Consider the following 19030-nt stretch of genomic DNA (forward strand, 5'->3'; position numbering starts at 1 on the left):
ATGTCAGGCATGGTGGCACAAGCCTTTAATATCAACACTTGAAAGGCAGAAGCAAGAGAATCTCTTTGAGTTCAAGGCCAACCTGGCAGAGCAAGTTCTAGGACAGCCCGGGTTACACAGAGAAATCCTGTCTTGAAAAACGCCCCCACCCCCAAAGTGGCCGGTGTAGTTACACACCTCTGCTTGTAGACAATTATTGTTGGGTCATCTTTTCCAATTTTAAGATCAGATCTTTATTGTTCATGGCTTATCAGGACTTAAAATAATGGGCAAGAGCTTAAAAACTACTTTTTATAATGAACATTAAGTATTTATAGTTTAAAAGAGCCAGAGCATATGCTCTGCCATATTCTTCTTAGTTTCTCACCCCCCCTTAGCTGCAGACATTCTGCTTTGCGGGGTTGTTATTTCTCTTCCCCTTACCTGAAGGTTATCTGAAAACAAACAATCTCTAAGTCTTTGGCAAACACAGAGGAATCAGTAAAGAGACTAATCCTACATTTGCCACCTGTTTCATATTCAATTAAAAACAAGAAACTCAAAGGCTACCTCCTACCCTCCTACAGTACAAAAACAAAACCCAAAAGCAATCTCATCCTTAACATTGCCAATTCTAAACTCCTCATTATCCTTATGAAAATATATTAAAACAACTAGCCAAAACCCGGGAATACGGCTTAGTGGTAGAGGACCCACCCAGCCCAGGGAAAGTCCTGGACTCAAATCTCAGCATTGCAAACCAACCAACCAATGAATACCACCATTATAACCATCACCACCACCACCACTACCATCATTACCACCACCACCAACAACAACAACAAACAAACAAACAAACAAAAATCAAATGAAAAGCAAAGCAATGCCAACCCAAAAAAACAAAAACCCAAACACTGAAAAATCTAACAAGGCATTTCTTTTCGTTCAGAAAAACCTATTTCAGTCTTGAGGGGAAAAAAAGATGGTTGGTTCTTAAGTACCTAGTCAGTTTGCAAAATCTTGACAGAGTCCTGAAGAGATAAAAGGGGCAATGACACAGAAGGAAAGTGTCTAGCGTGAGTCAGCTGGAATAAAGCTGGTTGCTCGGGAAACATTTCTCATAGGAAGGTGACGACAAAGGGCTGTTTAACAGGAACCACCTTGTAGCTGCATTTCGCCCTTTATTCTCTTCTGCTTTTGCCATACGGAAAATGTAAAAGTAAGACTAGGTAAAGCAGTGTAACAAGCAAGTGAAACAAGCAGAGCAAAAGTCAACTTGCTTCTACAAAGAAAGTGCTTGGATCCTAAAGATCCTGAGGTGAACAGGACATGAGCAGAGATGAGACCTTTGTCAGGCTCTAAAGTAAGAAGCTAGCTTAAGGGTTTTGATGTCTAGAGCCAGAAAGCTGAAACAGGAAAATCTGATAGCAAACAAAGAGCAACACTACAATGTTGAGTCTAAACAGGAACTTGGAAAGCTTCTGGTGCTCTGAAAACCAATATGGTGATTTATTTTTTTGCCTAAGAGGCCAGGCAGGAAAAAAGAGGAAGAAGCTAGAACTAAGTAGATAAATAAGCACAAATGTAACAACCAATCCTAAGCTGAATAGAAAAAAATATCTTGAAAACATACATCCAAGTAACATTATACAGACTGAGCATGTCATATTCAGGAGAGGGGGGGACAGGTGATAACAACTAATAAAAATATATTAATTTAAAATACAGGAAAGAGGGGTATATGGGAGGGCTTGAAGGGAGGAAAGGAGAAGGGGGAAATTATACTGATATAATCTCAGAAATAAAAAACAATTTAAAAACATTCAAATTTATAGAACAAGATACTTTCTTGCTTTCCTTCTTAAATCTTTGTCTTAGTGAAGTTTTAAAATTTTCATTTAGAATATTGTATATTGGCATTGAAATAAACATAATAATCATTCTTAGTTATATTCTTGTAGAACATGTTACTTGATCCTATGCTAATAAGAAAGTCTTTCATAGAAATTGGGAATTCAAAAAGCACTTCCAACTTAGTAACAGTACAAACACTAAAGAAATGACATCTAAGAAAAATGGCTTGCTTTGTCTTTGAAATGCGAACCATGACCATACACATATGGTCTCATGGTCTTATTTTAACTTTGTTAGTATTAAAAGGGACATCAACAAAACCTATAAAATCTAGGAATGACAGGCTAAAATAGGTGCTATACAATCATAATCCACTCTTACTTTCCTAAAAGAAGTCATTTTTATCATGTGCATTGAATGATGTATATTGCAGTAGTACATGGATTTGAGTGGGCAGAGGCCAGAGCAGAACATCCGGTGTCTTCCTTTATCACTTTCCTCCTTATTGTCTTCAGACAGGAACTCTCACTGAACCATAAGCTTACTATTTCAACTAGGCTAGGTGACCAGTAATTTCTCTACAACCACCCATCTCTCTGTCCTTCAATGCTGGAATTATAGGCATGCATAGCCATGTCTGGCTTTTTATGTGGCTGCTGGGGATTCAAACTCAGGTCCTCATGCTTGCACAGTTACCCATTAAGCTGTCTCCTTGGGCCCAGAAATGTCATGGTTTAACTCAGAAGTAGGAAATAATTATTACTGAAATTTTCCTGGATACAAAATAACAAAAATCTGATAATATAGCTAAAATAATCAAATAATAAGTATTAACTGAATCCTAATGGTTTAATTTACAGTTTTACTATTATTTGGTAATTTAAACTTTTTATTTTATTTTGATAGTATAATTTAATTATACAATCTTTCTGTTTATTTAAAGTTTTAAGTACTATGTAATCCTTGAATCAGGGCATATATAAAAATAACTAATAGAATTTTATCAATGATATTAATAGAAATAGATGATGAGGCAATTTGGCACAATGTCTAAATGTTTTTGAAAGGTGGTTTTGTGGTGTTGTTTGTTAATAAAATTTAATGAAATCAAAGGGAACTGTGAAAACTACATTTGTTCACTATAAGGTAAACTATAAGCTTAAAGTAGATCTTTAAAAAGCTATATTTTATATAAAACAGCCTGAAAAATCCAACAAATATTTATATAGTACGTTCTATTCCATACCCCTAAAATAAAAACTTATTAATATATTTACTGACAACAGAAAACAAACTATATTCTTATATAAATTTGCAACCACTCAACAAACATTAGGGTAATGTGGTATTATCACAAAGTCAGATTTTCAAAGTAGGTTAGAATAAAAATGAGATCTACTAATGGCTTAAAGTAATTTCTAATATATCTGAGATAGAGAGTGATTAAGTATACATCTGCCTAGAGAAATCAAGACCTAATATAAGCACACCAGGTTCTTTTTAAGAAGTAAACAAACAAGCCATATTTCAGATGCTTTATTAAGTTAATATGTTAATATGATTTTATACCATACAAAGCATTCAATGGAGTTCTAACTTTGATAAGTACCAGTAACTTCTAAGTAAATGTAGGACTCTAAAGCACCACACCTGTCACAAGCTCCTATTTTTAAAAACTATTCTAGGGATCCGTGAGATGGCTCATTCGGGAAAGGTTCTTGCTGCCAAGCTGGATGACCTGAGACTGAGGAGAGAACTGACTTCCAGAAGCTGTCCTCTGACCTGTGCACCTGTGCCATGGGGCATGCCCACACTGACACCCCCTCCCACAGAATAAATATATGTTTAAAAAACTATTGATAGCGATCTTATTTTTCAGACTGTTGATTCTTTCTGAGTCCATTAGTCATTACCAAAGAGGAGAAGAGAAACAAAATTCAAACCAAATCTTTTTTTTTTCCCTATTGTTACTGAGGGTTGAACCTAGAGTCTTTCACATGTTGGGCAAATACCTTCTTCTTGCTTTTTATGTTTAAGACCAGGTATCACAAAGCTTTCTAGAGTGGCTTTGATCTCTCTCTTTAGTTTTAACAGGCCTTGAACTTGCAATTCCTCTGCTCAGTAAATAGTTGAAATTATAGGACAGGCATCATCAAACCTAGTCCTTTGGTTTATTTAATTAAAGAAAATCTGTTATAAAATCTGTTATATGCCAATAAAAGGCTTGACAAGGAAAGGAAGTTATAAATTAACCAGTGAATTAAGATCATGGTATAGCTGATAGCTTTTCATTATGTATGTTCTCTCTCATATGACTAATAAAAACTATATTTCAGTAAGAATTCAATTATATTTTTATGAATTCGATTTCTGTTCTATATGTTTAAATTTCTATGCGTATATTCTTTTATGAAATATAATCAACAATTAACATTCTAGAAAATGCTTAAACTACCCACACTTACTTACATAAAATATTCCATAGGTCAAGTTTGAGTCCTTTATTATTCATTATAAAGACTATTCATCTTACTTGTTTCTTTAATAATTTTTGTTTATGTACCTTTTCTAGTTAGAAGTCAGAAATATATTTTTCCATTTAGTTAACAGCCAATTGAGGGTTGATTAGGTGAAAACTGTTAAAGACTACCCCATATATTCAGTGTGACTGTTAGAAAACACATCTGAAGGGAAAAGGAGAAAAACATACTGTTTCCAGTTTGTGGCTTGTGGCCAAAAAATGAATCAGACTTACAAAAAATCACAACACAGTACTGTGCCTGACTAAACAACTGACAACAAACTATAAAACAATTACAGAAAAAACTATGTAGAGGGGCTTTGATGAGGCACTGGCAACTCAAGTCAGTGGCTCAGGCTCTGAGTGAGCTCTCCTCTGGGAACAAAGAATATATTCTTTGAAAGGTAGTGAGCAAGGTCTGGGATTAGTTTTCAACAACAAAGTCACTTTTGGACTTGGCTCTTGGCCAATAATTAATTAGATTAATGCATAAGAAGAAAATTAAAATGCTATTTATCTTGTTTTTAACACTATATAGACACAAATGGTAGGATTATCTTTGTTATTCTAACAAATCACATGCAAAACAGCAAAATGCTCATTCTTCAGAAAAAGTATAGAGAAGCCTATAATTCTCGTTTTTTTACATTTCTCTCTTTCTCTGTCTCTCTGTCTCTCTGTCTCTCTCTCTCTCTCTCTCTGTGTGTGTGTGTGTGTGTGTGTGTGTGTGCGTGTGTGAGTGCACTCACATGTCACAGTACACACTTGGAGGTCAGAAAACAACTTGCAAGAGTTGGTTTTCTCCTTCTACCATGGGGCCCCAGGGATCAAATTCATGTGTCAGCCTTGGCAGCTGAGCCATCCTGCTAGCCTGAACTTAGACTTTTAAATTCTCTATTACTCAGTTTCCATCTAATGAAATCTAATACTGAAGTTCCAGCCCTTGGTGACTATGCAGCAAGCCCTTTAGGCATACTGATCTGTCAATAATTGTCCTACTCACCTCACAAAAACTGTCCCATCTCACAGAATCACAAGGTGGTCAGAAATGACTATGTACATAAAAGACCTCTGAAAGTGAAAAGCCAACACACTGTGCCATTTATCATTCTTTGTATGTAACAACATGTAGGATTATCTATCATTTCTTTTTTATTTTGAACACATTCACATGGAAAGACAAGGTTGATAACAAGGAACTGATAAGTGCAGGATAACCGTCACATCTAAGCCTCCACTGTAATCATTTAGTATTTACTGAGAAGATATCTTCAGGTTACAAAGATTCCATAAATGCAAACCACTGTCCTCGTCTCAGCCCTCTCCCTTACCTGGTTCCTCTTATGAAAACTAGTGTGTGTATGCGGGCTCGAAAGGGTGGTTTTTAACAGAGCTAGGCAATTCAAAAGTAAAAGAAGAGAAGTAGAACATTAGAGAACATGCTTACAACCCAATTCTAGTCCCACTTAAACATTCTTCTACATATCAACCATGCTAAATAAATAAGTAATAAATAGGTAAATAAATAAAGCAAAGGTTAAAATAAAATTCAACAGTCAAGAGCTATGACTGGGACATAATGGAGACAGAAAAATTCACATGAAGGAAAAAAACAAGAAAATGACTAATCTCAGGCAAATTTAACTCCTTAAGCCAATCTGATAAAGACCAAATGCCAACTATAAAATATTAACAAATCTATTTGCTCTTATTCATCAAGGTACTGACCTTTATACAGATACCTAAATCACTCGGCTCACCCGTCTTTCACTAACCCAATAACTAACTCCCAGCAGAGACATCAACCAATCCCATTTACCAGTGTATATATTATATCCAATTTAACCAACTTTTCCCTTGCTTCTCCCCAAAGTCTCCTACCCTTTACTATCCTTTTACAGTTGTAAGGGACAAGGAGGTATATCAGTAAATCTTAAAACAGTAATGATATTGGCTAATCTAATTAGGAGAATGTTGGCAAGGAGGTGTGGATACCAATTACCATTTTAGTGACAAGGGTAGATAAGCAGATCTTTCTTTCTTTTTTTTTTTTTAGTTTTTCGAGACAGGGTTTCTCTGTGGCTTTGGAGCCTGTCCTGGAACTAGCTCTTGTAGACCAGGCTGGTCTCGAACTCACAGAGATCCGCCTGCCTCTGCCTCCCGAGTGCTGGGATTAAAGGCGTGCGCCACCACCGCCCGGCTAAGCAGATCTTTCAAATGAGACTTTTAAAAGGGTGCCCAGAATGTTCACAGTACTATTGATAAACAAAAAGGTGATGGCCTCAGTCCCATAATTTTATTAAAAACTTTCAGGGGCCCAACTTAAAGGAAGACTATGAAACTAAGCTCATCTGCAACTACTCTTAGCAATTCAAGAAGGAACCAACCAATCCTCTTCTTAACCTACTTAATGACCAAAATGCCTGCTTTGAACAATGTGTATTTGAACATAGGACATCCATTGGTTCTCTGAAAGTTTAATCTGTAGTTTAGAAGAATATTTAGGTTTCAATGAGTCTTGTACTAGAAGAGCTTAACAAATGGGGGAAAATATTATTCACTATCAAAAGCCCTCAAAAATAAAGCCAAGAATGATGTACCCAGCACTTAGGAGGTGAAGGTAGGAAGGTCAGGTGTTCAGGATTGTCTTTGGGGCTATGTAGTGAGTTCAAGGCTAGCCAGGGAGCCATGGGGAAAAAAATGAAGAATTTTTTTAGAAATATTATTCTTTAACCCTAGGATTTAAAAAAGTAAGTCCCCTTTCTTTTACAAATATAAGGATCAGGGGGTTCCTTGGCAAAAAGTAAATTTTTCTGTGCCTAAGACTATTTGTGAAGCTAAAGTTTTCTTTGGCAACATTATCAGAATTCAAGTACTTGCATATACAAGTATTTAAAAGAAACCAGTATTTAGTAATTTCACAACCAAAAGAATAAACTAACAAGCTGTACTACAACCATCTTCTAACTTGGAAAGATAAATATTTTTTGAAAAGTGCATAAAATATATTAAAAGTTAAATTCTAATAAACTCTCTGGGCTGGTGGCATAAACCTGTAATCTCAGCACTTGGGAAGTGGAGGCAGGAGAACCAAAAGTTCAACATCATCCTCAGCTACATATGGAATTCAAAGCCAGTCTGGCTTATGTGAGACCTTGTCTCAAAAATAATTAATAAAAATACACTAAGAGTGAATTGTCTGAAAAAGAAACAAAGCAATCTCATTTACAATAGCTATAAAAAATGGGAATAAATTTAAATACAGAGTTGAAAGAGGGGCGTGGTGGCCTGTCTCTAATCCAGCACCGGAGTAGCAGGAAGCTAGAAATTCAAGGTCATCTTTAGCTGTGTGCAGCATCTAATCTAGGCTATGAGGATCTGTCTCAACAAGAAACACACACACACACACACACACACACACACACATACACATGCACATGCTTCAAACTAACTACAATAAAATCATAAAACACTGCTGATTAAAGAAACAGAAGATTTCTGATGTTCATGAATTCTATGAATTGATAGTGCTAAAATGTTCATACTAAAGTGATCTACACATTTAATGTAATCCTTACTAAAACACCAGTGACACTCTTCACAGGACAAGAAAAAAACCAATCAGTATGAAGTTCCTATATAGCCAACTGTGATGGTTTCCTTCTGTGATTCCAATACTTGAAAGGCTGAGGCAGGAGGACTGCATTGAGATTGAGGCCACTTTAGGCCACACTATTGATTTAATAAGTAAGTACAAATTAAGTTCCTATGTAACTATGCATGTACACCTACACAAACACAAAACTCTGAAACAGCCAAAAATGTCTTGAGCATTAAAACAACAAAAGCAGGAAGAATCATATTGGCTAATTTCAAAACAAACTACAAAGCTAGTGACATTAAACCAGAATAGCACTGACATAAATGGAACAGAACAGGAGCCTAGAAAAAAGCTCACATATCTACTCCCAACTATCACTGACAAAAATGATGAGAACACAAATTGGAGAAAAAAAAAACAAGAGTTGGAGAAATCACATATTTGAATATGGAACAATGAAATTAGACCACATTTCTTATCAATTACAAAACTCAACTGAAAACGAGATAAAGATTGAAACATAAAACTAGAAACTGCCATTACTAGAGCACAGGATAAGAAAAATATTTTAAGGTACAGAGGCACAAACAGTGCCTTTTCTAGCTAGAAACAGTGAGTTTTCTAGCTAGAAATCCAAAAGCACAGTAGAAAAACGCATTTTTTTTAAACTAAAAAGCTTCGTCACAGCAAAGGAGACAATAGACAATTTATAGAATAGGAAAAATGAAAACTATAACATCTGACAATATCTTAATGGTTAGAATCTAAAAAGAACTCAAATAAAAATAACAGCAAAATAAAATTCTAAGTTATTCAATAAAGAAGGGATGTTAGACCTAAATAGAAAATTCTCAAAAGAATAGATATAAATGACCAACTGGTAAACGAAAATATATTGTATAACACTAATTGTCATGGAAATGCAAGTAAGAACAAGAAGATATCACCTCATTCTAATAAAAATGGCTAATTACTGAAATGATAAATGATAACAAATGCTGGTATGGTTGTGGAGAAGCGGGAATCCTCGCATGTAACTGACGGGAATGCAAATTAGTACAGCTATCACTGGAAAATAGCACGTGATCTCCTTAAAAGTTAAAAACAGAACTATTATATGATCAAGTGGTGTAGTCTTATTATTGTTTATATAGCCAAAGCAAAAGAAATAAATTCACCAAAAAAATGTGTCTGCACTCCCAAGTTTACTATTCACAATAGTCAAGGGTCTATTGGCTCATGAAGGGATAAAGAAACATGGTACATATACACAATAGAATACTATTCAGTTCCAACAAATTATTAAACTGTGTCATTTATTAAATGGATGCCATTTTGTTAAGTTAAATGAGCCAGATACAAAAGACAAGTACTTCATTAGTTCATTCATGTAGGATCCATGTAAGAAAATCTCATAGATGGAATAGAATCATGGTTACCAGATGTTAGAGAAACAAGAAGGGAAGAATGTGTCAAGACTGATAAATGGGTACTGTCTTAGAAGCAAGAAATGGTTTTTTCACTATGAAGAAATTAATAAGTGAAGAGAAACACTACAAAATATATACATATATGAAAATATCATATTAAGCCACAGACATGTATATATTTTTTTACTTATCAGGTTTTGATTTTGTTTTCTGTTTGTTTTAGTTTTTCAAGACAGGGTTTCTCTGTGTAACAGTTCTGCCTGTCCTAGAACTCACTTTGTAGACCAGGCTGGCCTCAAACTCACAGAGATCTGCTTGCCTCTGCCTCCCTGAGCAAGTGCTGGGATTAAAGGCATGTGCCACCACACCCAGCTCATATCAGTTTTTAAAAAGCAAAATTTTGCCAGATGGTGGTAGTGGACGCCTTTTATTCCAGCACTTGCTAGGGAGGCAGAGGCAGATAGACCTCTGTGAGTTCAAGGCCAGCCTGGTCTACAGAGTGAGTTCCAGGATAGGCTTCAAAGCTACAGAGAAACCCTGTCTCAAAAAAACAAACAAAAAATTCCTTTAATCTTAAAAGAAGTGGATTATGTCAGTATGTATAGAGATGACACCTATATTGGTACAGTCATGGACAGAGTAACCACCTAGAATTCATCCAGGCCTAGAGAACAGCTGTACATATTCAAATAATTTTATTACACCTTGCAGTATTAACAACTAGTACGAGAACCATACATTAACAGAAACAACTTGAATTTTCTAAATGTTCCTTATATTTCAGCATGATAAACAAGTATTTTAAAGCTATTTCAGTTACATAAATTGTGTGACATTTACAGAAGACAAAATTTATTAAATGAATGAGAAAAATTTAAAGAGCCATACATTTATCAAGTTGTTTCCCTTTTTTGCTTATTCAAATGTGGCAAAAGAAAGATAATATTTTCTCAAATTAGAATAAATTAATCTGAAGGCTAACCATTCTTCCTATAGCCTATGAAAACCATTCTTTTTAAAGCCAGATTATTTACTTGGTGAGCCAAGGTGCTTTTACTCAAGGGGCTTCAGCTATTTAGTGATGTTAATATATCCCAAACCCTACTGGCAAATGTATTTTCTGAATGGTCACCTTTGGGCTTGGAATCCACTCTCATTGATACTACAAGAGGATAAGGATGAATGGTAGTTATGCAATGCATTTAGTCTTCAATACAATGGCTAACAATTAAACAAAAAATAATATAAGGAACATGGGTTTTTTGCTGTTATTAATTCTATATGTTTAAACTGTTTGCATGTTTGGAGACAAAGAGGTTTAGCGAACTGGGAGCAACTAACCCTGATGGAATGGCAAACTGTAAACTGTTAGACAGCTGCAGCTAGTAATAAAACGCTGAGACCTGAAACATATTTGCACAGCCTAATTACATGGCAAATCCCAGTATCTGAGAAAAGGCAAAACAGCTAGAATAACTGATAGACTGGTTGCTATAGTAACTGAGATAAATTTGTATACTGACTGGGGGGAAAACACTGAGGTTGCTATAAGATATGAAGTCCATATTATGTTTTTAGTTGCTTTTCCTTCAATATTGAATCATGGGATCAGACTAACATAAAGATGGTTCAATTGGAAATAAGAGAATAGACAGAATTTCACTTTGAAGATCAAGCAAGAAAGCAATCAATTAAGGATTTAGCTGTTTAGCTGAAAAAAATCTCAAATCAGGAGGGGAAAAACCTGGTGAAAAAAGATCATGGAAAATAAATTAGATATTTGTGAATAGAATAAAGAAACAGGATATCAATTCAAGTAAAATATCAGTATGGCATCATAAAATGGGCACAAATTTTATTATTTTAAACAATGCTTAAACTAGGTATTAATCTTTAACAGAAAGGGTTATTTAATTTGCACTGCATATGTGTATCCCTATGACAAAAATGACCTTGAGGATTATATATCATATCTCAGTTAATAGGCCACAGGAGGTAGCTCATCATCTGATCCCTTAGGGTGCTTAGGGTGACATTCACCTCTTCCATCTCCAGCAACACAATTTCCATGATCTCAAACTACTAGCCCTTCTAATATTACATCCACTATACCCCCAGAAAGTAGCTACTAAAATTGCAGCAGGAATATGAGGAGGGAACAAACACCTCCTCAGTTGTAAATTTATCAGATTTTATCAAAGTTATAACAAGGAAGCCGGGCGGTGGTGGTGCACACCTTTAATCCCAGCACTTGGGAGGCAGAGGCAGGCAGATCTCTGAGTTCGAGGCCAGTCTGGTCTACAAGAGTCAGTCCTAGGACAGGCTCCAAAGCTACAGAGAAACCCTGTCTCAAAAAAACAAAAAAAAGTTAAAACAATGAATTGAATAAAATATATTGACTTTTGTGCCAGTTACATATCCCAAATCAAAAATTTTCTACCCTGTAAGATTACCAATGAGGGCTAAGGAAAGGACTCAGTCCATAAAGTACTTGCCATGCAAGCATAAAGACCTGAGTTCGGATCCCCAGAACCCTTGTAAGACAGGCACAGAAGCTGAAGAGGTGGCTTGGTGGTTAAGTGTATTTGAAGAGGACCTATGTTTGGTTCCCATCACTGACATGGCAGCTTACAACCATTGGAAACTCCAGTTTCAGAGGATCTGATACCTTTTTCTGCCCCCCACAGACACCAGACACAGATGCAGTACATACTCATACATGCAAGAAAAATATCCATACACATAAAATAAATCATTAAAAAGACAAGTATGGTGATATGCAACTATAATCCTAGCAGTATCACTGGGGCTTTGTGAACAACTCTGTAAGTGGTGATTGGGGAAGACACCTGACATTAACCACTAGCCTCCATAAGCACATGAACCCACAAGAGCATGCTTGTTTTCACACACATGGACATGTATTCTTTTAAACACTCCCAATGGGACTGGACTTGGTGGCACGCAACATTAATCTCAGTACTGGGGAGGCAGAGGCAAGAAAATTTCTATGTGTTCAAGTTAGCCTGGTCTGCACGGTGAGTTTCAGAACAGTTATGGCTGCATAGGGAGGCCTTATCTCAAAACAAAACAACAGCAAAAAAGATAAAAAAAAATGGAAATTAAGGAAAAAGACCATCAGTGAACTTCTTATCCTATAACTTCTTGTATATTACTTTGTTTTAGTTTTGGCTTTTTGAAACAGGTCTTAGTATACAGCCTAAACTGATCTTGAACTCATGATTCTCCTGTCTCCATTTCCTCAAGCACTAATATTACAAGCATACACCATGTCTGATTTTTAACGTTTTTAGGAAATCATGTTCTATGTCTTATTTAATGAAATAAGTTATCACAAGATAATAAAGTTTTTAACTTACATGAATTTGTACAGATTCAAATTGAGTCTCCAAACTGCCATATTGCTACCAACTGTCCTACCTCCATGAGTCAACAATTGACAGTTGGAGGTCACTAAATTTAGAACCTAAATTTACTAATTAATATGTAGAAGGATGTTCCCCACTTCAATATGTTACATAGGTATGTTAGAACTGCACCGAAAAATCTACAGAGCCAATAGTAATCCGTATAATCTGTGACTGAATGCCAACTCAGGAACAGCTAGCCATTTTTTGTTACTGTTTTAAGAAAGGCTCTTGTGTAGCCAAGGTTGGCCTGAAACTCATCATACAAATGAAGATGAATATGAACTCCTGATCCTCAATGCCTCTCTCAAGTGCTCAGATTATTATGCCTAGCTCAAAGAGCCATTTACAAGATTTTTTCCTAAACTTATATAACACACTAATATTTTGTAAAAAAAAAAAATGTGTGCTGAGGTAGGTGTAGTGGAACAGGCTTGCAATTCCAGGACTGGGAATGCTGAGACAGGAGGATCAAGAGTTTGCTATATAATAACACTACCAACACATACACCACTACCACCAGCAAACCAAAGGAAATGTGAATTTTCAGTTCAGGGTGAAATGCCTCTGGTGCCGAAGTGAAGTAAGAAAACTAAGTTTTCAACATAGGAAGCCATCCAATTTAGGGTGTTTTCAGATCTAATCATTCTGTTGGGTTTATCTCTGTGTGTATATGTATGGTATATGAGCACGTGTGTATGGGTTTGTGTACATACAAAGCCCAGCAGGTATTTTCCTCTACTGCTCTCTAACTTTTTTGACATGGGGTCTCTTACTGAACCCTAAGGTCGGCTAGGCTGGCCAGCCAACAAGCTTCTAGGATCCACCTGCTTCTGCACCAATACTAGGGTTATGGCAGTTGCAGCCATGCGGGGCTTGGCTCTCAAACATAGAGCCTCCTGTTTGCATAGCACGTGTTCTTACAGACAGCCATCTCTCTTGCCCTTTTTATTTACTTTTATTATTATTTTTTGAGATAGGGTCTTGATACGCAGTCCTGGCATTCACTATGCAGACCATGCTGGTCTCAACCTTGACATGATCCTCCAGCTACTCAGCCTCCTTAGTGCTGGGATAGCAGGTATGAGCAAGGTATTATGCCCAACTATTCCTAACAATTCTTCCAGACACCTTAACCTCTGTTCCCACGAATCAGTTCGTAATTTACCACTACTCCAACCTAAGCATGGTAAATTGCAGGTACCATTAACAAAACCACTAGAAATGAAACAAAACTACATTATCACTGTTCGTAGATAAGCTATTCAATCATTGGTTTTCATTCTGACTTAAAGGAAATTAGTGAGCCATAATTAGAATCCTACAACGATGTCTTTTGAAAAGGAAAGCCTAAAAAATCATGTTAAATAGAAGAAGACCACCTTAGTGGCCTGACTTAATAGAGTATGTGCCAAAAATCTTAGCATAACTACCTACCTGCTCTTACTCTCTCCATGCAAACGTGGCAGCATCAAAAGACCTGGATTTTAGTTGAACTACGATGTGTCACTTCCTTCTTTACGTCTAGGTTTCACTTTCAGTTAAATGTGAAGTCTGAGCCAAATTATGTCTAATTAATTCCTATTCTTAAAATGCATGATTCTAGCCTTTTTTGTTTTTGTTTTTCAAGACAGGGTTTTTCTGTAGTTTTGGAGCCTGTCCTGGAACTAGCTCTTATAGGCCAGGCTAGCCTAAAACTCACAGAGATCCACCTGCCTCTGCCTCCCGAGTGCTGGGATTAAAGGAATGTGCCACCACCACCTGGCCTATCCCTCTTCTAAGACTTTGAGACCTATGAAGTCTAGGAGTTTGACTATCACTAAAAAATAATGTTGAAAATATTAGTTATTTTTATAATGTTCTCCATTGTAGCCTTTAGAATATGCAGGTATAATTTACAGTTGGAAGATGCATCCATCTCATATATAATTTATGCAGTAAATAATTTCAAATTTATGGATTTAGACCCATGTATCAGAGCCATCAATGTTTGTTTAAATAAAACATTATAAAAATATGTAAGCCAGGCCTAGTGGACTTACTGGCCAGTAAATCTAGTTATTCAGGAAGCTGAAGCAGGACAGAATGTTCAAGGCCTGCCTGGGCAACTTGGCAGGATATACATTAAAATACAAATAAAACAAAACAAAATAGTCTGGTAATACAAATCAGTGATAGAGTATATTTAGCATGTATCAGACCCTAGATTCAATAGCCAATACAACAAAAAGCAACTCAACAACGTGTGTATGTGTGTGATATACATACACACAACACATATAGACATACAGATTTCTCCAAGAGCAAAAGTTTATCAGTAAAAGCACACAGTACTGAATTTCAATACAATGACAGACATTAAAATTTTAAAGAGTTATTAAATTGAATGTAATTTCAATTTAAAGTTGAGGAAATAAGATGACTCCCAGTGTTGGGCTCTTTTCTACTATACCACAGTTCCTCCTGCCTTTCCTGCTGTATTAAGCAGCAGAACAAAAAGAATGTCACATTATGAAACTGATCTCGGATGAAGTTCTGTTATTAATTCACTGTGGCATCATGGGTAAACCACTTTCTCTCTCTGGGCTTTAGTTTTTCTAACATTTTGTAAGAGTTAAAACAACTGCCATTTCTAGGTATAACATACTATGACATTATAAAAGTCCTACATAATAAAACAAAAATATAGATTCTTGGAGGAGAAGATAGGAATTTGCAGCAAAGAGAACTGAAAAGTTGGGGCTGATGGCTTTAAATAGATTGATCAATTCAATTTAGAAGGTTGGTACCAAAGCATTTTCCTCTTGGATCAATTGGGGGAAGATCCCTTCTTTACACGGTGCAGAACAGCTATGATGTATCAGAAAAAACACTGGGCTAGTGTTGGATGAGCTGGTTTCAAAGGCCAGCTCTGTTGCTTGCAAGTTGCTTCTCCTAGAAACAATGTACTTAAGTTCTCTAAGATCTCAAATGTAAAAATGGAGAAAGTACTAATCAAAGAAACCATTACAAATGGGGTACACATTATAAGTTGGGTAAGAGCAGATCTGCCACTGCTGAAACATAACTGCGGTGGACTCAAACTGGGCTGCTTATTAATTTTTTTCAAGATATAGATTAACAAATAAGTAAGAAATTTAAGAAATAGATCAGTATTAGGGAACAGACTGTGTATTTGGATCCTTCTGATTAACAAATTATTAGGTGTCTCTCAAGTGTCAACTCAGTTTAGTGCAATTTGATGAAATGCTCTGTGTGTTCCCAAACACACAAACATCAAGAAGCATTTCTTTAAGAGGCCAAATTCACTCAATTGGCCTCTTAGAGCTTGTATGGTGTGCCACTTCAGTTCATGTCGAGGAACAGAAGACATTTCTTAGGACTGACTAGCTCGTGATGCCACCTGTTTTCAGAAATCAAGATTTCTCACTGAGGTTTAAAGCTGTTAGCTGCCAAGCTCCGTCTGCTCACAGTACCTTACAAGTCTGCCAGAGGATAGAGGAAAACATCCACAAAGCCACTCCTTTTCTGCCCTCTCTATATTGCTAACTGTTCTCAGGTCCAATTTTTCCAGATAAATCTATTCTTTTTCCAATTCTCCCACTAATACAGTAGGACAAAAGGGGCATGTAATAACCCAAACAAATCTTGTCATTTTCCCACGGAGCTCTCGACATGCTCAGTTTGGGGGTGAGCTAGAGTTAAATTTAGGAACCTGGGTCCCAAAGGACTTGAAAAAGAAACAAACTTTTCACCTACTATCAAAGTATAAAGTTCCTGAGAAGCCATATGATCCCAGGGGGAAGAAGTTACTATCAGTTCTATCATAATGACTCACTGGATTCAGATAATTGAAATAGCCTAAGTTTGTATCCTTCCCCCAAAGTAAGCACCAGAGAATGCTAACAGTCTAATGTCAAGAAAAGAAGAATTCACTTTTGAACATTTTCTGTGTTAGGTATTGAACTTAACAGTTTACAGAGGTTCTGAAATAACTGTCCTTTCCAGACTAAACTTCTTTTATTCAGTGAGGAAGAACAATATCCACAAGTCTCTAAATTGCTAACACAGTCAAAACTGATTATTCCCCCACATAAAAAGAAAAACAAAAATGCATAAATGCTTACTAAGTGATTATTCTTTCATTTAGCCTGAACTGACAGTTCATTACTTTGAAGAGAAAAGCACACACAAGACTTTATTTCAGGAGAACCCATTATGTTTGAAAATCTAAATGCATTTTTTACCCTGTTCGACCCAGTCATGAATTTGAATCAGATACTGAACTTCAAGGAGATTCAGTGTTATCTCATGGCAGATCATTATCATTCTAACAAAAGTGACAGACAGCTTCCTGGAAACACACATTAGTAATCTACCAACATCCATTTCTTTCTGATTGTCTTACTGTAACTTTGGGGATATGTATTGTATATAATACATAGCAGGCTTTTAAAGGGACTTCTAAAATGTACAGATAACTTTATTTCTATCAAAAAAGTATTTCTTCCACGGCGTAAAGATAAATACTGAAGAGAGTTCAACTCCAAGAATCAGACACATTTTTACCAATTTTCAAGATCTTATAGTCTGAGACTCTATTTCACTGCTTCTAGTTGCAGGCATGTCAAGAGAAGAGTTTGAGAAAGCATGTCAAACGCTATTTTAACTCTGAACAGTGGAGAAGTAAGATAAGTTCCAAATCCCGGTCAGAGAAGCTTTCCATAGTGAACTTCCTACTCGGAGCTACCCGGATTAATCACCAGTAAAACATCTTGCAAAATTAGAGAAAGGGTCCAAAGCGGGGTTGTCCTTCCCAGGACCGGATTACTCAGCACTTGTTTGTGCCTCGGCACTGGGCTGTGTACATTTGTGTCCGGCTGCCGGCTCACGCTCTCCGATGGGAAGGACCTCGTCTACAGTCTACAGTTTCCTCTGGCGCACGCACAGTAAAGTGCTATTTCAATAAAACACTGTTGATGCCGAACGCTTCGGCTGGAAGACTTCCTTAAGTAAATACCTGCTTTCTCCCCGCTTCTTTTTTTATGCAAAAGAAAAGGTGAGTGGCAACTAGGGTAGAGTTACAGCCACTTCGGAAACGAATAGATAAACTAGAGGTTAAAAAAAAAAAAAAGAGTCGGGGAAGTTCAGTTTCTCCCGCTACCGCTCCTTTTGGTACCCCAGGGCCAAAGCAGATGTTAGAAAGGTACGCTTTGAACACCGCAAACAGAAATCGTTGCCTCTCAAGCACAAATGCCATCCACTCAATGGCTGGTCAAGACAAGAAAGGGGTTCCGAAGGAGTCCCCGGGCTGTTCACTAGGGAAAAGGGTGGAGCAGGATTCCCTGTCCCTCTTCCAACTCATCCTGCCCTAAGGAGTCCCAGGTTTGGGTTCGGAGGTGTCCAAGTGAGACTAAGAGGAACAGCGGTGACGGACACAGCGGGACTGGGGAGAGGAGTGAAGGGAGGCACGGGAGAAGAAGAGACCGGGATGTCCGAGTTCTGGGCCCGGGCTTCGGGTACTTACCCTACAGGATAGCTGCCCCCCAGGTGCACATCTTCAGGGGCGTCATAGAATTCTTCGGTGTCGCTTTCCGACGCCATTTATAGGACACACCCGCGGGTGAGGGGGCCGGCTCCGCCTGAAGGAAGGGTGATTCTCAGCGTCTCCTCCTCGTCAGTTAGTATGTGGAGAGGTGGGTCCCGGGCGACGCTGAGGAGGGCACAGATGACGTGGAGTGAAAAGTCGGTTAGGGACAGGGGACCACCCTCAGTTGCCGGGCTAAGGGGTATGACCTGCAAAGCGAATGCCTGAGGTGGCTGCAGTGGGTCTGGGACTGTTGCCGGCGTCCCGGGCGCTAGGTGTATGAAGAGCGCTAGAGAAGAAGCTGTGGCTCTTCTCAGTCCGGGAGAGAGGCAGCGGGCGTGCCGGCGACAACAGCTCCAATTTCTCCCGCAGCGGCAATTACAGCTGCTGGGAAAGCTACTAGCCCGCAAAATACCGACGCGCACCTACCCTCGCGAGATTTCGGGTCGGGCCGGTAAAGCGTGGGCGGGGCAGAGAGGTGGCGCGCGGAGGGGGGGGGGGCGGTCCCAGAGAGGCAATGTTCTGATTACTAATGCGGGAGAAGCCTGTCAAAATGGCGCAAGCGCGTTAGGGGCCTTTGGTAGAGGCCGGAAGTAGAGGGAGGGAGGAAGGGAGGGAGGGAGGGAGGTG

At 37.7% G+C, this 19030-nt stretch overlaps 1 protein-coding gene across 3 annotated transcripts in view; it reads right to left on the bottom strand.

The window, feature by feature from the left end:
* The window catches only part of Wdr44 (WD repeat domain 44), a 107132-nt gene extending 88338 nt beyond the window's left edge, over window positions 1-18794 (bottom strand). For 2 of the 3 annotated variants that reach the window (XM_038316983.1, XM_038316981.1), the window contains exon 1: window positions 18341-18794. In XM_038316983.1, coding sequence (XP_038172911.1) covers window positions 18341-18417 — 77 coding nt within the window. In that variant the 5' untranslated portion in view covers window positions 18418-18794. The remainder of the gene's footprint in view (window positions 1-18340) is intronic. The other variant, XM_038316982.1, reaches the window with a different exon arrangement.
* Between the last annotated feature and the right edge of the window lie 236 nt (window positions 18795-19030).

Source organism: Arvicola amphibius, chromosome X (genome assembly GCF_903992535.2).
Source record: "Arvicola amphibius chromosome X, mArvAmp1.2, whole genome shotgun sequence".
Lineage (NCBI taxonomy): Eukaryota > Metazoa > Chordata > Mammalia > Rodentia > Cricetidae > Arvicola > Arvicola amphibius.